The sequence below is a fragment of the Drosophila persimilis genome, unplaced genomic scaffold (assembly GCF_003286085.1).
Source record: "Drosophila persimilis strain 14011-0111.01,24,50 unplaced genomic scaffold, DperRS2 tig00000124-arrow-pilon, whole genome shotgun sequence".
Classification (NCBI taxonomy): Eukaryota; Metazoa; Arthropoda; class Insecta; order Diptera; family Drosophilidae; genus Drosophila; species Drosophila persimilis.
Genome location: NW_020825294.1, coordinates 5,918,527 through 5,939,181, shown reverse-complemented (window position 1 = coordinate 5,939,181; position 20,655 = coordinate 5,918,527). Strand labels below are relative to the sequence as shown.

Below are 20,655 nucleotides of genomic sequence, written 5' to 3'. Positions count from 1 at the left end.
GAATTAATGGCTTAAGAGGGCGAAAACTTAACTCAAGAATGACTACGGCAAAACGGAAAATGCAAAACAAAGTATTATCTTAAAGTATTCTTAGACGACTGCCTGGACATTTACATATGTGTTGTAGTACATATAAGGTTCTTATAGATGTGGTTTATACAAAAATACAATTCAATTAATTAAGGCTAAACGCTTTCACTCCCCCGTCAGTATACTACTACCTCTCTATCTTTCACGCTTTAACTAAATGTAATATCACTAGATTTGTAGCTTAGATTTAGTAAATGGTTCTTTCCTCGCCTCAACCCTCAAACCTCAAACCCACAATCCCCGAAAAACCGTAGACCAACGTTTTCGGCCCGCGTGGAGGTGCGCCCGGAAAAATGCCAAAAACACAAAATTCAATTACACATGCTCGTAACTCCATAACGCGGTAACGCTCATAAAATGCACACACAACAGGCAAAAAAAAACTTGGATTTGGCGGAGGAGGGGGTTGTGTTGTGGGCTTCTGGGGTACTCTGTGGATTCCCTGTTTAGAGGACTCGCTCCCCCAGCGAAGGTGTACGCTGGATCAGCATCGAGGGTGGCTTCGCCGGCAGGGTAACGCTGCTCAGCTCCGCATCCAGGGCGGCCATATCCGCGGCGGTGGTTGTGGCAATACTAGACTTTGACTTGGCGTTCACTGGCGAGGCAGAGGCAGAGGCAGAAGTGGCGGTGGCGGTGGCACCAATGGAGCTGGGCAGACCTTGGGGCGAGGCATCGGGCACTAGGCGTCGCAGCAAACCACCCACACAGCCCCAGGGGAAGGTCCTGCAAAAATGAACGAACACAAACACACACAGAGAATGAAAGAGAGTTCAGGTAAAGGTAAATAATATGCATTATTAAAGAGAAACACATTAAAGCGAGACCATTAGGCATGGTAATGTTACGTTGTTACGTTTGGGGGGTGGGGTGCAGGCGCAAAGTCCAGCGGCATGGGTGTGGGGTGCCCCTTGAAGGGTGGGTAGATGAGTGAGCAGTTACTAAATAGGTTGGGATTTCTATCATATTTTTCACAGGAGGGGTAGGACACGGACATGCTTTGAATTTGGAATTGGAATCCTTACTTTTTAATGGGGGATAAACAAAGACAAAAACTTTCTGTTTAAAGTCCAAAGTGGAAGCTATTTGGGGAAACATGACTTATGGCTAGCCGTGAGATAACACAAATAAAAAGGAAACTTGTAGATTCAAGACTCTAACTGGGATAAGAAAGTAGGTCAACCCGAGGAAGTTTCTTGACTTGGTGACCTTTTATATAATGAGGTATCAAATTTGGTTTCAGACTTTATTAAGGGGAAGATGTTTGGTTTTGTAAATACCCAAGAACTGGGAAGTCCTAGATGTATTTGAATAATTAATGGTAATGCTTTTAGCAAGTACTTTCCTGATCAATTAAATGGGGTCACCAAAAGCAAAAAGAGAAGAACTCTGGCTTTATGGACACAAAAACCATCTATAAAATCAACGTATAAACAGTGATTTATTTTACTTTGAAAGATTTGTAAGAATGCCGCTTAAATATGACTCTAAGCAGGAATGAAACGGGGTCACCACTTCTTAAAATTCAGAAAAGTAATATAATTATACTTTTAAATAAGTGAAAGCATAAAGAAGCCCAATGATTTATTAATCTTTGGTGACGCTATGTATGCAAGCAAATAAGTCTTTTTATGTAGAATCGGGGTCACCAAATGGCAAGTCTATAAAATAAAAACCTAAGATAGGTTTCTAAATTAAATTAAAACTATAAACTGCAGAAAATACATCAAGAAAGTTCCTTAGAAGTACCAAAACATGAACAAGAGTATCTCTGGTCCTTCTCGAACATATCTTTCATATAAGAATTGGCCCTCTTTAGACTTCCTTAACTTCTATTAGAAAATCCCTTAAAGAAAATGAAACCAATGACAGAGACAACACCTGCATTCCATCCATAACATACAGATCCCCACATGAATTTCCCCACTGTAAAATGCGCTCGTACACCACAAACCCAAAATTAAATTCAAATGAATATATTCAAGTCAAGTATTTCACTTTGATGAGCACCCATTAGGGCAGAACAAGACCCCTTACAAGCATTATGGCGCCTAATTACGTGGAGGAAGGGGGGCGAAATGATTGTGTTTAATTTAAATGGAGAACCCATTTGTTTACTCACCATTTGAGTGAGAGCAGGGCCTTCAGGAAGCCAGGTATTACGGCAAGCTTCTCGTTCTTCCTGATGGCAGAAATGACACGATCGGCCACATCGTTGGGATTCAAAGTGGGGACCCATCTGTAATCATTTAGCAAGTCAAAATGTCAGTGTCAGAGTTCCAGAGAGCCAGTCCCTCCACAGAAAGAGAGAGAGAGAGAGAGATTAAGCATGGCACTCACCTGGCATTCACATCGTCGAACATGCCAGTCGCCTGAATGAAGAACGGACAAATGCAGGTGGTTCGTATGTTCGTATGGCCAAGGACTTCCAGCTCCAGCCGCAGTGCTTCATCGAAGCCAACCTGTAATTATCGAGACCGTCGAGACCGTCAAGACAGTGGCATGGCGCATGGGGAGGGCAGGAGAGATTTGCGAAACACTTACCGCAGCAAATTTACTGGCACAGTAATCGACCAATTTGCTAATGCCCACATGGCCGGCCAGCGAGGCAATTGTGGCAATGTGTCCTCGATCATTCTCAATCATTTTGGGCAGAAACGCTTTTGTCGTCTATAGGAATTTCAATATCATGTATCATGCATCATGTATCATGGTCTCACATTCTTCAACCTGTCCGGCTGTTTGTTCAACTCACCCAAAAGTGTGCCATAACATTCACATTGAACGAGCGCTCAATCAGATGATCAGGTGTATCCAGTAGATGCAGGCCAGAGACAACGCCCGCATTGTTGATCAGCAAAGTAATCTGAAAGATACAACACGAAACAAGCCAAACATGTGTGAGTTTTAACTAATGGAAAAACATTTAATTAATGGAAAAACTTTAGCCTACAATTTTGCATATTTCGCAATATTTGTCTGTGCCGAAAAACGAGTAAATATTCTCAACTTGTTTGGCTATCTAGACATACGTATGCATGTATCTTGGTGGCCTTGACGGGTCTTAGATTTGGGGGCTTCGAATGGACATTAGTTACATTATTTATTGTCCGAGTTTGAGGTTGGTTAGGAAATACTTTTAGAGATCTACAACCTAAGAAACTAATACGAGTTTTTGAGTAAAAACTTGACTAAAAAACAGCTAAGGAAAATGGCATAGAATTTCTAACCGATATCATTCATTATTTCTTGATTTATTATTGAATTTTAATACAGTTTCTTAACAGTCAATCTTTTTTTAAATTCCTGAATATGTGCTTTAATTTCTGGCTATCTGGCTTCAGCTACCTATTAAACGAGCATCAAGAACCCAGTTCTATAATCAATGAATCTTTGGGAATAAATTTTGGAAACTTTATGTTGAGAAATGAGAGAAATAGAGGAATTCCATGTGTAAAATCACAAAAATTATTTATATTTCATAAAAAACTTAAAACACTAAAATAAACATGAATTTTCTTTATTATTTCTTATGGAAAAATTAAAGCCTTAAAACCACTTAAGTCGGCACATTCATTGATATTTTTTTGTACACGCTTCAAAGCCTAAGAAGATTTTAGAACCGCTGAAAAAACCACCAAATGGCCTTCAAATCGTTGAAGTTCGATGACAACCAAAAACATGCAACGTTTTGAAGGTTCAATCAAAAGCAGAACATCAAGCTTCTATAATTACAGTATAAGCCAATTATAATTGGATATTTTCGGTTCTAAGACTGAATGAAGTATGCATTGAGAGAAGTCTTAACAAATATATAAATAAATTTAGGAAAATCTTGCACAAGAAATGGGGAGTTTTTGGCTATAAATTCTATCTTCTAGAAGCGAAGAATCTTTTGTTTTAAGTAAATTAAATTAAATTCTTGGCTAGCTTTGAAGTTTCTCTTGCACATTTGCGATATTTGCCAATTACCAAATTTAGTTTCGAATAAAATGCTAATTAAAATGTAATTTAAGCAAGTGAAATCATTCAACAAAAGTTGAGCCATGTCAAGGTCCAGTTGCGAATAATGTAAAATGCTTGAAAGAAAACAGACTTTAATGCCAGCCTCTGTCTGGCCGACATCCGTCCCCGTTTCCGTCCGGTCGCGCCGCCTCGCTCCCTAAGTAGTTAACCATCTGCTCGTAATCGTAATCGTAGAGTAGTAGAGTAGCATATGATTGCTGTTTTTGCCGCTGGTTAAATAAGTTAACAACAAGTGCAGTGCACAACCATAATGATCCGATTTTGAGGGCGGGTTCAAGTGCAAATACGAGTGTGGGGCAGGGCCGTGCCGTGCCGGGCCGTGGGTCATACATTGCGTATGAGCGATTTCAAATCTTCTTGCTGTAACCGGGCAAAAACATTTAACGAGGCGTGCATTAAGATACAAACAGCCACAGAAACAACAACAACTCGCATAATTAAGGCAACAAAAAGTCCAACAACATCGCCAGGTCATTAAAAAATATGAAATGTAATATTTCAGACAGATCCAAGCATTGCTCGTAGTAAAACTAAAAAAAAAACAACACCAAAACTCTACAGAAAAAAAAACAACAATAAAAGTTTGAAAACAAAAAAAAAACGCCAACAAAAGCTACGCGTCATCTGTATAACGCATGACAGCCTAGCCTGAATGCTGTGTATTTGATACACTTTCCAAGGGTTATATGCTTGTAATACCAATTCGGAATCTGCATACAGGTTATATATGTTGTTGTTCTTAAGTAACATTAAATAGAACCTCATTTTGGAGAGCCACTAAGATCAGATCACTAAAGGATTGTTCTGTCACGGGAAATTATGTTTTTGGTTGGAAAAATCTCCTTTTTTCTAATGATAAAGCAATAAAACGATTGAAACTACAGATTCTAATGTTTTTAATGTAAAAAGGAGATGCGCGTCATGCGGCAGCACCCCTCGGTCTGCGTTTGTGCATGGGATCCGCGCGTAACATTCTTCGCCTTTCCACCAAACAGAAATCCATTAAATTACATCGAAATCGTTCTACTATATCCTGGAAAGTAGGGAAGGGAACCCATGTCTTTGTGGAGATATCTATTACGCTTTCAAACTCCAGTCTTACTATCCTTGTATCTTTGTATATGTTCATATATTTTTAAGTAAAATCGTGAACATTTTTGCAATCGGAATTCTGTCATCAAGATGACTTTCCAGATCCACTAATCCCTAAGGGGCTTCCCAACCTTTCGCCGCACTGTATTTTATTTTATACTCCGGTAATCCTCCTTCACTTTCGGTTCGCTCGACCACAACCCAAAACATTTCTTAACAATATAGATAGATTTATATTTTATTTGTAGTATTTTTTAGTATTTACTTTTTAATAATCCTTGATTATTATCTTCCAAGTGTATCATAAGCTTCGGATTTCCCATCTATCCTTCACTTCTTTTCCACTTGTTTTGCTTTTTTTTTTGCTGCTCTTTCTGCTACTGTTTGTTTCCATCTTCTTTTTCTTCTTTTTTTTGTGACTTTCAGGTTCAACGCTTTTTGGGGCTGTCATTATATAACTCTTTGTTTAATTTTCTTTTCGTTCTAGTGGTTTGTTGGCATTTTTATGCTTGAATTTTTTATATAATTTTAATCATTTTTCAACATTTTTTTGGCGTTTATTTGGGGGTTTTGCTACTTTGAACTTGTGTCAGTTCGGTAAACATTTATTTGGAAATCGGACACTGGCCATGCATGAAAAATCTCTTAAATGCTGGTTGTTATGCCATTAAATGGTTGTACAAACGATTTTGGAGCAATTATACAACGAATATAAAGTGTAGAAAATAAAAAAAAATATTGTTTTTTGCATTTTTCTAAATGCTGGAAGAGTAAAGTACTAGTATTTAGGGGACAATCTTATTTAATAATGACTGCGTGTCTTCTAGATCATTTCTATGTTCTAAATGCTTTAGTTTAGTAAATTATATAGATACATCATTGGAGACTGTAGTCACATCACGGATACTTTTATATATGTATATGGAATTTTCTATAATTTTAAAGATACGAGAAAACCGAAAGAACAGAATTCTACATAAATATATCATTTACCAGATTGTAGAATTTGAATTTTATCGGATTTTTAAAGTCAGAATGAAGAAAAAACTTTCCCATGGCAATCTTTCACAGAGTAGCTTAGCAGCTCACCCTCTATATTTCTCTCTCGCTTTCTTTCCACCGCTACCTCTATTATAGTGATATTCGTACTCGTAAAAAGGGGTTACAAAAGCACAAAAAAAATGTCGGTAATGGTAGTTCTGTGTCCTTATTGCCTATCTTTTTTAATATTGGATATTCTTGTTTATAAAGCGGAAAACCGATCTAAATATATGAAATTTTCATTATTAGCAAATTTTAAAATTAAAGTTAAGATCGTACCAATAATTGAAATTCATTTGAAGATACAAATCTAAGCTTCTATAACCTTCAAAATTTACTTGAAAATTCCAATAAATTCCAAGCCGCAAGTCAACCAAGATCAAAGATATTCTTTATGCCCTTTAACATTATTTGTTCATTGAATAAATTCCTTCTTTTCTAATTAACGGATTGCTTCAGCCTTGACTTGACTGTAGCAAAACCTCATTAGCAAAGCTTCTCGGATATGAGTATTGGTACATCAAATACCCGCACTCCCCATAAACTCGTACAGGTTCTAATTGAAACAACAAATAAATAAAGCAAATAAAACCAAAATAATTAGCAAACAAAAGACAACGAGAAATATGTCTGACTTCTGAATAAAAATGTTAAAAGTCACAAGAGCTTAGCGGAACAAAGGTTCGCCGTCACATTTTGTGGCAGTAATATTTTTGCGGAGTGGCAGAGTGGCAGAGGAGGAGTTGCAATTAGCAGCAGCAAAAATGTTGCTACTCGTGCCGCCTGCAATTAATTTGAATGCAGCAAAGTGGCAAAAGTAGCAGTCTCCGATGCAGTAGCAGCCACATTGTGGCAGGCCTGGGCACTGGGCACTGGGCTTCGGATGGGCATGGGCTTGAGACTGCCCCAGATTGTGATAAATGAGCAGATCGAATGCGAATGCGAATACGTTGGAGAGCTGGTGGCAACCAGTTTGCAGAGGACCGGCACCGGGACCGGGACCGGACCTGGCTACTTCTTTTGAGCGTTTCGTACCTTCTCTTTGGTGTTCGTACACTCTATACAAAGGGGGTAGCTTTAGTTTAACCCAAAGGTTGCCATGCCATGAAGATAGGCCATGTTATTCCTTATGGATATTTGCCAAATACCAAATAAATAGTGTGGAAATTAGTCTTAGATTTTACAGAGTATGTACCAGTACATCGAAGGCAATATAGAAGAATTTTTTCATAGAAAAATCGTTGATAAAAAAATATTTAGGAGCACCATATTATGTTTATTTTTAATCTTAGACAAAAAACATTTATTCCGAGTAATATTTTATGTTTTCATGCACAAATCACCTAGGAATCATAGGAATGATCGGTCGTAGGACATATTTTAGGAGGAAAAATTTTACATAGATTCATAAGACGCTATTTTGGAGATATAACACTTTTGTTTCTCCATTCTCAAGACATTAATGAATTAGAAAAGCCTTTTCCCTAAACAAAATTCCGGCACATTTTCCACAAAATCATTCCGCCAGAGTATCTCAAGCCTCGACTCTGGCAATAAGCCTTTCTTTCTAGTTTTTGCTTTTTTTTTAAGTTTGTGTAATGTGCAACAATTTCTCAAGGTTGCCGCTACGATGACGATGCGCTCATGCATATACATTTTTGCCCCTTTTTTTTTTGCCCCCCTCCGACTTCGGTTTAAATTTATGACATGAATATGCATAAATGTGTTGCAACGGGGTGTGGCAGCGGCACCGTCTTACATGTGTTTTGTTTTTTGAGGAGGAGAAGGGTTCTCCGCTCTGCGTTCTGTGTTCTGGCCAAGAAGACAGGCCATTAAACGCCCCTCAACAAACAATTATATGGGGACCAGTCTGATGCCACATTAGGCGCTCGACTGTAAACAGTAATTACTCGACTTTTATGCTTCAATTGCGGCACGGATCCTCCATTCCGTTCCGTTCCGATCCGTTCCTCTCTCTCCCTTTCTTTCTGTCTTTTGTAATACTTACATCACCGACTTCTTCTCTGATGACATCGGCCGCCTTATAGACCTCTTCCTTCTTCGATATATCGACCACATAGCCCTTGCAGTAGCCGCCCGCCTCTTCGACGATCTCAACGGTTTCCGCAATGCCTGCAAATGATATTATTATCAAATTATTATTGCTACAAGTGTGGGGCCGGAGACTTACCCTTCTTATTGATGTCCCAGATAATGACTTTGGTGCCCATCTTTCCGAGCCTCTCGGCCAGCAGGCGACCCAGGCCATTGCCACCACCGGTGATCAGGGCAATGTCTGTCTTCAGCTCCTTTTCGGGATAGCCAAAGACAATGTAGTACAGGTCCTGCAATAAGTAAAAGGGAAGTGGATTTTAATTAGGTTAAGGCTATAATTACTGGAAGTAAGTGTTAAGGAAGGGTTTTAATGAATCGAATGCCAGATGGTTCATTATTTATACAATAATTTTCAATACAAAAGAATACAACAGAAACCTCTCTCTAGAGCTATGTTTCCTAAGGCAGTTGTTTTTTCATATATAATAGAAAAATTTGCATAAGTTTTAAGCCTGTTTCGCAAAGCAACCGAGGGGCGCTAACGCATGACGCGCGACATTTAAGCCCTGTACAACCTTTTGGTTAAATGAAAGCCCTAAGACAGAAATTATTGCAATTAAATACTATAATCAGACTACGAAAGAATGATTAGCAAAGAATGATAAAAAGTTTTGTTCATTTCTCAGTAAAATGTTATTTTCCTTCAGATCTAATCGATTGATTGATGATTGATTGTTCGTATGGTTCCAAAATTAGTTTATTCTGTGAAATAATCAAGCACAAATTTTATATGAAAGAAAGCGGTACTTCTGATGGTTTTTAAGGAATTCTATTAGAGAGTAGGAAGCCCTAACATTTTCTACTTTTAAAGAACTCCAATACAAAGCGAGGATCGTGGTTTTCAACACTCTTTGCAGGCAGCTCCCCTGAACAACTACTTTAATGAATAGATGCCAAACTTGTAGAACATTTATTAGTGTCAATTGAGGTAGTTATATGTCTACAATAAGGGCTATAGTACTAGTATTGGCTATTGTACCTCAGCCCCAAAATAAATATGCTGCAACAAATGCTCTTGGCGGTATATCTCATTAGGGGCATCCAAGTACTTAGATTAATGCACAAATATATATATTTTAGTCACTGTATGTTTCCTCTTTGCTCTTCCTTCCTCAGCCCATATTAGGTTTTCGCTTAATATAATAAATTCTTTATAGACTTCTTTCCCCATTCTAATCTCCTTCTACTATCAGACATTCCAATTAAATATTTATAAGCAATTTCCCCAGTCAAATATGTATAAAAAAGCAACCATAAATCAACAAAAAAAATGCTCTATAAATGTTCAAATGCCTTTTGTTATTGCCCAAGTCTTTTGTTTTCCTTTCCTTTCATTCCATTTCATTTCCTATATGCTCTCGAACCGAATAACCAAGTCACGCGTGCGCCCAAATGTTTACCCCATTTAAAGTTTACATAAAAAAACCCAAAGCACCAGAAAAGGAAACCCAAATAAAGTGTAAAATTGTAAATAGCCTCCGAGCATTTGTTCGGGCCAATTGACGAGTGCATGTTAATAGGCCACAACAACGACAGAAAAAACTAAGCCAAAAGAAAGAAAAACCATTGTGGGAGGCGGGTGTCCCACAATTAATTGAAACATATATGGGATCGTATATATTTTGATGTAAAATTTGCAACATTTTTTATGTCAATTTAGTGTCAATAAGCTGTCAAAATTTATGGCTATCACGCCTCCAGTTGTGGCCATAAAAAAGCAAAAAATGCGGCAAACAGAGGAAAACAGACGAAACAAAAGACTCAAGCAACGAACTTAATATTTAACATGTTTTTTTTTTTGTGCTGGTGGCGGCAGCACAGTAGCACTTTCTGTGTTGCAAGCGTCCCATCAATTTTCATGCCACACGCGAACTTGTTGCCCGCAAATTCGCCTCATCCGCTTAGGGCGGCCCCTGGCCTTTGGGCAGGGGGCATGGCTGGGGTTTTGGGCAGCGCCCTGGGCAGGGGCCCAGGTCTGAGGGGATCTGGGGACTGTGGACTGGGGTCTGGGTCCGAGCCTGGCAAGCGTGTCCAATTATTTTGACATTAACAATGAATGTGTCGCAACAATGTGCTTTTTTATCGTACACCCAGCAGTTTTTGAATACATAGGGTATACTTATATTTGGTTGATTTATATCTATAGTTATCACTAACAGATCTATAAAGTATATACCTATATGCGGAATAATGATAGTAATTTATGGATAGTTCTTTTTGGCAGCATTCAGAAGACTATTCATAAGATGTGCTGGATAGTAACTAACCTTCCAATTTAAGGGGTATAAGTCTTAGAGATATGAAGCTAAAATTTTTTAGAATTCTGTTTAGATCGAACATCTACCAACATACCAAGAATCATTGGACTTGGATAAGTATAACAGTCAAAATAGAGACTTACAAATATGAAAAATAGGAACATTCTTACGAAAATTAAGCTTGAAAAGATTACACTAGACTTGGTGTCGTTTAGCGTGTTCTTATAAACCAAATAATCTCCTCTCGTTGAAGGAGCCATCTTTAAGAGCCAAAGAAAGTAGTTTCCTTCCAATAAATACCCCTCCATCCCACTTATAGCTCCCCCATCTCTGAAGATCTTTCCAGAACTCATTCATCATTCCAATTACTAGGTATCTTTTCGTCGAATTCCTCCACCTTACGAGTAGCACTCTTTCTTGCAAGTAGCAAAGTTTTCCTACCCCCCCCCCCCCCCCAGAAACAACGTATCATAAATTATACAAAAAATTAATCAAAAGGAAGGCATGTTGCACACAACAATGATGATGAGTGGCTTTTGGTATGTTTCAGCTGCCGTCCCATTATTTTCCTGTTGCTCTGCTGCTGCTGCTGCTGCTGCCATCCCGTTGACAGACATTTTGTCACATAATTTAACATGCAACTCAGCGGACAGGAAGCGCACAATTATAATTTATACATAATACGATAATCAACATAATAAGAGCAACGATTTCTTTATAGCAAGATACACCGAAAAATACATAAATGCAAATCGAAAACGAATTCATATGGCAAAAAGAATGAGAGAAAGATTTGAGGCAGCCAGATCATGGAAACTTTTTTTGTGGCAGCTTTTTGTTCACATAAATGTAAATTTTGCAGACACGTTTTGTTGTTTGAGAATTTTTTGGGCTGGTTTTTCGGTTTGTTTTCTTACAAATCGTTTGCGTCTCTGTCTGGGTCTGGGTCTGGGATCTATGAAAACTGCCTCGTCAGCATTATGTTGGGGTTTATTGGTCTGTGTCTCTCTTGTGTCCGTCTGTCTGTCTGTCTGTGTCTCTTGTTGATTGTCAAGGTCCCCAACGCATTGAACTTTTGTAAGACTGCCGGAAAACCAAATCAAATCGGCTTGAACTTCGATGCACTGACTTTGAATCGATTTGGAATTTTTTTGGAAGGTCTCTGTCAGTGGGAAATGGAATTTTAATCTCAAACTTGGCCTTGAAAGGGCTGGAAAATGAAAGCAATCAATTATTGAGCTTTGGTTTATAATTAATGTGGCTTTTTCTGAAGGTTCAATTCTATATTTTATTTAAAATAATTGGAAATTTTCCATCAGACTTTAAAGGTTGGATTTCCACAGCAAGATTTAGAGATCTTTTGGATCCAAGAGCATACGAAATTTCCATAAGTTCGGTATAAGCTCTCAAGTTAATCTAGAAGACTGAAAGTTCTGTAGTTCTGGGGTCTCAACGCAGGACAGTATAGGGCTGAAATGATTCCAGAATATCGTCCGGAGGAAGTGGGCACCCTTGAACGAAGGAGAGACCGCTACACTGCCTGTGGGGCACCTCGGAACAGTGAGTATTCCACAAGAAACCGATGGTTCAACAAATCCCCCTTCGATACCACTAGCATAGGGGCCATGGAAGAGAGAGATGAAAATCCATAGACACATGGAGACAACTCGGGATATAGTCTGGAGGAAGCTGCTGCCAGGTACCCACAGAATGCCCCAGCTTGGGCTCAAATAGTTACCCGTTCTTAAGGAGAGTGACCCGAAAACGTTCTCGTAAAAGCCTCCAAAGATTTGATGTTCTATAATTACAATTTTGATATGAACGATTTTAGTCTACGTGCTACAGGGATTGAGTACAAGGGCCCATGGCTCTTCCGTCGAATCAAAGCAAACCCTTCTCAAAGAGGGCTCTCAGGGAATCTGAAACCCATTGGAGGTTTCCCCCTAGGCGTGCTAGCTTTGATGTCATTTCTAACTGAATTTTTTGTCTATTGTTCTTTATTCTTAATTATCTGTTCAAAATGTGCATTCAAAGCATTAGATTCTAATTGTTTTATCTCCATTAAACAACCTCTTAAAGTATCTGTGCTTCAAAAATCCAACCATCCATCCAAATACCGCAAACCTTTACCTTTAATGAAGTAAAATCTAGCAAACATCATTGGCATTCGCATAAAAACACACTCAATTGCTCAGTGGCACAAGTTGCCCAAGTATTTTGAGTGTTTGGCTCATTAGTGTGCGGCTTGGGATCTTAATTAACGTGGGTTCTTCTTCCCCTTTGGGCAGCAACAAATCCCCTCTCTGGCTTTGTGGATTGCAAAAAAATCAATGTAAAAATATGCAAAATGGCAAAAGGTACACAAACTACCAAATGGCCGGCTGTCGCGGAAGCAACTTCTAAGGCGTTAAAGCCGGCACATCATCATCATCATCATCATCACTGGCAGTGTGTGTAGTGTTTAGTATCGTTAGCCTGGTAATCAAATGTTTGCCTGGTGCCTACCACTAAGAAGACAAAAGCAAATGGTACAAACTTGTTTCTCTACTGCTCCCTGATGTCTCTGTGTCGGTTCCCCGATTCCAATGAGAATTGCGAAAAAATATCAACAACCTGAAGTGGCCGCCTGCATGGTCTGCCTTGTCTGCCTTGCCAGCGTTGCACTGCGGTTCTAGAGCCAGCTGAAAGTGAAACTGAATACGAGGCAGCAGCAGCAGGCAACAGCCTCTTGCCCAACCCCAAAGCACTACACACTCTACAGACTCGCACCTGCCTCCAAATAGGCTCCAATTTTGGTCACTTTATGAGTGGAGTGGAACAAAATGACTGCCTGCAACGAATTTTGTATGCTCTTGCTGCTTGGGCGATCATTCAAAGACCATTTAACCTTGGACGTTGATTAACAGTCATACAAATTTATATTTTAACAGCTTGTACTAGCTAATATAAGGGTCAAATTTGAGCTGTACTTGACGCTGTTCTCTGGGAATCTTAAGAGCTTTAAAAATAGCTATTTTAGTAAGATTATAGCCATAAATTTAGCTAATCCACTGGGTAAGGATATCTCCTGGAACAAAGTGTAAAAGCAACCAAGAATATGGCAAAAATCGATGATATATAGGAGCCATTAGGCTTTTTCAGACAATCGTTTCTTGGTTTTAATATATGATAATTTAATGCATAAATCGTAGCTTAAGAAATTCAGCCATATCTGTTCCTTCTAATCCCTATCCCCATCTCCGAATCCTCCGAGTATGTCTTGAATAGATAGACCCACCATAAATACCCTCTCCAAGAAGGCAGAGTATCAAAAATCTCGAGTGAATCTTGAGCAGGCCGAGTATTTGTTCGAGTGTGGCTCAAACGGCAAACAAAAAACTATAGGCACGAACTTGCCACAAAACATTGTAAGCGCCAGCCAGTGTGTGTGTGCGTGTGTGTGTGTTGCAACGTGCCGTGGCCGGCTTGCAGCCTGCCTGCCCACTCCCTGAGTATGAGTGACCTTCTTTGCCACAAACAGTTGCAATAGCCACAGCCAGTGAAAAAAAAAATAGAAACAAAATATAATCATAAACCTGAAATTGAACCCCCAACAAAAACTATTGCCCGTTGCATCTCTCCCTCTCTCTCTCTCCCCACACACTCGGCGGCACTCGTACACTTGAAACACTTTTAGCCAATTGGCCAATGATTTTGCACTTTAAGTTTTGTTTGGCTTACAGCCAGCACCGCTCTCCGTGGCTCTCCGTCGCTACTCGGTTTGATTTATTGCAGGCGGGTGGTCTCTGTCATCGATTGCCGCCCCGCCGGCCTGTGCGGCCTTCGAATGGCAATTTTCATTTACGCCTCTGTGCAAAAATTAGCGTCCCCATATCGATTTCTGACAGTGTATGGCCGTGCCTTACTTATGAATAGACTTTTGAGCCAGATCCAATCAAGTTCTATGCGATCTGAGCGAAGCGAGTGGCTGCCACTGCAATCTTTCGAGTGTTTCGAGTGCTTCGAGTGTTTCGAGTGGCAATTTGTCAGGCAAGCCACAACGGATATGTGTTAAGGTGCCTGCCACCTGGATATGCAAACGGATACGTCGAGTGATTAGCTGGTGGCATGACAAAAGTGCTTTCGGCATTAGCTTAAAGAACTGACAAGTCGTTGGCATCCATTTTTCATGGCATGGAATAGAATTTAAGCGCTCAAAGCCCCTTGAGTGATTAATGGCACAAAGAAACCGCAATTGAATATGATACATATATAATTGAATTAATAGGTATAGAATATAATTGAATATATCAATCGGTCATAAAATTAAAGGCATGTGTTTTATAGATGACAAGTATTCCAGAGGGTTGAAGGTCGCGACACACGTCCCGGTATATTATTATACCCGGATATGCAGACTATTGAGGTTATTAAGAGAATGTATGTATAATAGTTTTCCATTAGCATAATGGTTTTAGAAAGGGTCTTACAGTGGATTCAAATGTGTTTCTTCCAAGCATACTAGTATTATGTTTAGTTTTTCCTAGATCAAACGATGTAAACCTTGAAAAAAAAACCAGGAAATCTTTTATATTCCAAGAAGGAATATAAATCTGTGCTAAACGGCCTTCTGATGGTGTCCAATAATTGCATAGCCACTCATTGCATATCAACGTACCGATTTACAGGGTATATTTGCTTGTCTAAGTGTAACCTTGCTTGTGAGAAAAAAAAAACCTGAATACTCGTAATAAACCACAATTTATGACCGACACTTTAGAAAACGTGGCATTGAATGGAATGTGACCAATCATTCAAGAATTACAAACAAGTGTCAGTGTTTATAGTACTTTATAGTATTTAATTTTTTTAATTCTTAGAAAATATTCCTACATAAAATGTGCAAAACAAAAGAACTCTTAGTTATTTTTTTAGTGATTTTTAACGACCAAAATGTCAATTTTATTTATATTATTACCCATTAAAAGTGTTCTTTTCAGATTCATTCCCACAGATTTTCTATGAATTTCCTCAGCTTTTCGGTAAAAATGATTACTCACATTTTGATAGCCATCTCAGACAGACTTTTTATTACTTTATAGATATTATGTAGTCTTTGACAAGGCACACCCGCCCCATAACCCATTTTTCAAAAAGCCAGACAGACAGCCACATGGCGCAGCCGTAACATGGCTGAAAGCACAAGGCCGCATGCGGGTTATGAACCTGCAACCGGCTGCGGCTTCGGCTTTGGAGCCAGCAAATGGTGTTAGCTTTTGGCTGGGAGGCTGTGGTATGTGTAAGACAACGCATCATCCCCGCCCCAACAACAAACACTTTCAATTTCAATTGCGTTTGCACATCCATCCACACACACACACACACACACAGAGGCAAATGAATGCCCGCGAAATCGCGGTGACTGCTGGCGCACACAGTCACCGCCACAAGTATACGTGCGCCCGAGCACATGTGTCTGTGTGGGCTTGCGGCTAGCCCAAGCGGTGGCTAATAAAAACAGGCTCTCCAAGTGGCCCAAGTGGCTGACACCACAAAATGCCGGCAAAATGCAAAAGTTGAACTAGGTCAACAAGCCAAACGCAGTCGCAGTCGGCAGCATCAGCAGCAGAGGTGGACGCCGCCGTGGTGGCAACAACAGCTGTCTGTGCCCCCTCCGACTTGGCTCATTACTCGCCCCAAAGTTATAATGCCACTCACTCTCTTCCCCCTTTCTGGCCAATCATTTTGTAGGTGGAACTTTCGGCACAAGTTTGTTGCCCAAGTCTTTTGTTCGAAAAGCAGAAAAAAATGCTAGAGAATGCAATGACATAAATCCACCTAATAATACCCTATCGATACCTATACCATGCCCATGATAGCTCAACGATTGCTAGTTTGATCACAGCCATCCATGGGTAATTTGCAAATTTCCAGCCATCTATCAAGCCTCGCGGAATTGTCATTGTGTAAAGCCTCAATGAATTTGCAACGAGGCGGATTCGCTTTTGGATTTTGGGAATGATATTTTTAGAGACTGTGGAGATTTCCCTTAATCATATACCTAAAAGTAAAGATAAACTCTCCAAGCTATTCAACTGTCATGCGGAAGCGCACCTCGGTTGGTAGGCGAATTCATATGGGATCCGCCTTATGGAAATTTCACTATTCCATAGAAATTCCTTTGGGACTTATTTCGAGAGGTAATATTTATTCGATACGAAGGGATCTTAACAGATAAAGTGATGTATTTCGAATAGGAGCGAAAGAAAGCCTAAAAAGGTGAGGAATAGATCGAATTATCTGATGATATGGTATACCACTCCTTCTGAAAAATCCACGGTATTCCAAACGACAGCTCACTCAACCCTGTCAGATGCGAGAATCATTGTCGTGTAAAGCCCCTGTATGGTTTTACAAATCAAGTAAATTGAAATGCAAATTTAGTTGGCTTTTAGAGACGCTCCTCAGCGCTGCTGCTGCTGGTGCTGCTGCTGCTGCTCAGGTAATGAGCGTCGGGTTTTTGCATTTGGCATGCAAATGTCACTTGTTTCAGTAACCCCCAGACCACCCCCCGCGCCATTTGCTATGCAGTTCCATGCACAATGATCCAAACGATACGGTTAGAGATGGCTTGGGGGACTGGATTGGGACTACATTCGTGCCACACATTTCACGATCATATCTTTCTCTAGCTCAAAGCGACACACACAAAAGGTCTCTCGTTGGGTTTTCGGTTTGGTTTTTGCGGTAAAGTGAAAATATAATTACCACAACACCCGGAGGAGTCTTATGCAACGAAATTGAAATTGTTTTTATTTTATTTTCGCTTTGTTTTGTTTTGTTTGGTTGTGCGTTTTATTTAAAAACCACTTAGCGTGTCAGCTGCCAGACGCTTTTTTTTTTGCCTATCTCTCAATTTTAGGTCTAAAATTTGAAAATTCCTTTGGGATCCCCTCTTGAGGGTAGTTCAATCATTTGATGGCTGATTTGAACATTTTTTTTAGATATTTTGCCAACTCACTTGGCCGTTTTGAAGGCAATTAATTAAGTCATTGGCTGAGGCTTAGTCTATGACTAGACTAAAACTTATCTCAAGACAGGTTAAGTTGTTGTTGTTCACGCCGTTTTTTGCATATTTTTTAGTTTGAATTTGATTAATGATTAATTCCACACGCGATAGTTTATGATCAATTATTTATTACCTATAATTGCTGGCGATGCAAATTCATTGAATTTTTTGCCAATAATTTCTTTTCAGATTTCTACAGAATTTTCCAATGTGGTCTAGAACTTGTGTTGTAATTTATAGGTTTTATATAATCTATTCTGAGGGATTTTTATAGTTTTCATACAACAGATTAGATTATATTTATATGTGAAATGAGTTTCTCTTCAATCATATATCCTTTGTTTTCTTTTAGAACCTCTTTTATATGGGGATTTATTACTGAATAACAAAGCGTGACTGACTCCTCTACCTAACGATTTTTCTCTCTCTCACACAGAGTAGCTTAGCAGCAAAAAGGAGAGTTTAAATGTATTCAAAGAAAGCGCAGCACCTCTTACATACTATCGTTCTCTATCTATCTTCTATTTTCTTTTCGATCTCTTCAGCATATCTTTACTTTAGAATAGAAAATTCTTCACAGATGGTATCCTTGATTGCTTAAACTTATAAAACAACTATAAAAAATATCCCTGTTCTGCATAGTCCCTAATTTTTTTATGTATTCAAATAAACCTCAAAAATGCATAACTCAACTAAAATTAAGTTATAAACCATAACTGCATCCCCCTTTCCACCTCAAAAACTGTAATTCATTTGCTGTGTGCTCTTCTTTGATTATATTATCTCAAAATATGTATATTCGTGAATCAAAATAAATTATCTCACTCAATAACTTCACATCGTTCGCGGTCTGGTTTTACATCATCTTGGGGCCGTCCCTCAACTGCCTTTTCCCTCCTCCCAGCGACAGCCATCCCATCGCATCACAGCCAGATACCATCTGAAAACTTGTCTCCGCCTGATCTTAATGCTTTAAATCTCTTTCATGGCCCCAATTAAACGTCACACGTGCTGCCATCGGCATTGGCCATTACTTTTGGCCATTTATCACACAGGTTGCCTGAGAGGCATCCTTTTCGGCAGTTAATTAAATAACTTAAATGTTGTCGTTCATTATATTTGCACGCAATGCAAAACTTGAGTTGGGGTTCTGTATATTTCTGACAGCATTGACACATTTTCTGAATGGTTGAAGGTAAATCACACAATGTTGCTAATCAACCAAAACATTCAAAACACGAAGGTGAATTATTTAATTCCTTTAAGCGGTAGAAACAAATGGCATTTAAGTCTCTTAATACCTTTGCGGGGGGCATGATCATTTCTGTTATGAATAACAGGTAGCACTATCAGCTCCATAGTTGTCTAGATCAGTTTTTTATTCGTGTAGCTGTAGATATGTTCTTATTTAATCCAACTACTACTGGAAAATACTACATTGTTGCTCCAGAGTAGAATAAAGTATTTCTGTATAATTCCAACAGGTTTTAAATAATATCTGAGTAGTTTTTTCTATCAATCTGAGGCTGCCATTAAAAAACAATCCAATCAAACAGAGATGAAAATCTAACATCTATTGACACATAATACTGCCTACCACAAAAACGTCGGCTATCTGTTGCTTCAGTCTCTAAAATCTAACCTTCATTTGTTGTTAATTAATCAGTTGTAAACAAAAGCGTCCGAGATTCAGAAGGTTTTGCCCTCCGGCAATGTTATAGGCACACAAAAGTTGGTCTGTCTGGCATTGAGGGTTATGGATCTGAAGAAGATGTGTATGGAACCCACCTGAAGAATGAATCCCACGCAGCAGATGATGAACCAGGCCACATCCGCAAAGGCATCCCAGCTATTCCATAGGGTCTGACGCCAGCCAGTGGCAGGAGGTGCTACTGGTTCCTGGCCATGGACCACACCATTGCCATTGGACAGGCCATGTCCATTGGGGATACCATGTCCATTTGCATTTCCATTCGCCAGACCATTGCCATTGGGTAGATCTTCAGCCATTAGATTGTTATTGTTCTTCACCATTTTTCACAGATTTGTGCACTTTTATATTGGATTATTTTTGTTAGATTTAGTTCACTCTGAAACAAGACACTATACGATTTTGAAATGGTTATAATTTTTAGGCTTTTTCGTAATTTTTTCCGTAATTTAAATGCAAACGAAACGCAACCGCAAAGACAGCTTTTGTGGTGTATTTCTTGTATATTTTTTTTGGAGCTCTGAGGTTTTTTGGATATTGTCCGCACGGCACGTCCGCTCTCGAGAGCGTAGCAAACGAATTTGAACGTTGTGGTGCTCGAAAGGAATGAATTTCGACTTCTTATTTTGGCGCGCTATTGGATATACGACGTTGGCGTTGACGCTGACTTCGAAGCTGGAGCTGGGGAGCTGTGGAGCTGAAGCTGACGGCGCTGCTTACCGTTCGCTCACGCTCTGCCAGCCGAACCGAACGCTGCTCAAGCTCAGCTTTCGTCTCGTCTCGCGTCTCTGACTGTGACGTCATTGAGCTTCAGCTGAAGCTTCGGCGTCAGCGTCAGAGCTTCAATTTGAGCTGCTTGTTATACCCTACGCTAGCCAGGGGTATATGACGCTTTTGAAATGGTGATCTTTGACAATAAAGATGGAAGAGCATTCATCCTTATATATATCCAGTATATACATTAGAGGATCAAGTCTATATAGCCATTTCTATCCACATATCTGTTTCTACACAAACTAGGCTTTACTTTTCGAGCTTTATTTCTATTAAATAAACACAATATACATTAAGCCCTATAATCAATACTCTATCAATAGTCCATAGGTAGTACTTTCTCGTATTTAAAACGATCAATCTTTTAGGGTATCAAAAGCTTCGGCGCCCAAGCCTAATCTTCCTCTTGTTTTCTGTTTGTTGTTGTTTCTTTTCATTCTTATGTTGCTTTAAGCTGCGTTTCGCTTTTCGCTATTCATTTATTTCGCTTTGGTTTATGTGTA

At 39.3% G+C, this 20,655-nt stretch overlaps 1 protein-coding gene across 1 annotated transcript; it reads right to left on the bottom strand.

The window, feature by feature from the left end:
- Positions 1 to 463: 463 nt before the first annotated feature.
- Positions 464 to 19,971, bottom strand: LOC6593370 (estradiol 17-beta-dehydrogenase 11). Its single transcript, XM_002018555.2, has 8 exons — positions 19,456 to 19,971; positions 8,438 to 8,591; positions 8,255 to 8,379; positions 2,843 to 2,953; positions 2,632 to 2,757; positions 2,428 to 2,549; positions 2,210 to 2,326; positions 464 to 813 (listed from the first exon to the last, which is right to left on the bottom strand). Exons 1-8 carry the CDS (start codon positions 19,699 to 19,701, stop codon positions 537 to 539), a joined length of 1,278 nt encoding a protein of 425 aa, XP_002018591.1. The 5' UTR covers positions 19,702 to 19,971; the 3' UTR covers positions 464 to 536.
- Positions 19,972 to 20,655: the final 684 nt, after the last annotated feature.

Coding starts and splice junctions, on each gene's coding strand:
- LOC6593370 (XM_002018555.2), bottom strand. CDS start 19,701: ATGGTGAAGAACAATAACAATCTAATGGCTGAAGATCTACCCAATGGC. Junction 8,592..19,455: donor GCGTGGGATTCATTCTTCAG/GTGGGTTCCATA, acceptor TACTTATTGCAG/GACCTGTACTACATTGTCTT. Junction 2,550..2,631: donor GTGCCAGTAAATTTGCTGCG/GTAAGTGTTTCG, acceptor CGATAATTACAG/GTTGGCTTCGATGAAGCACT.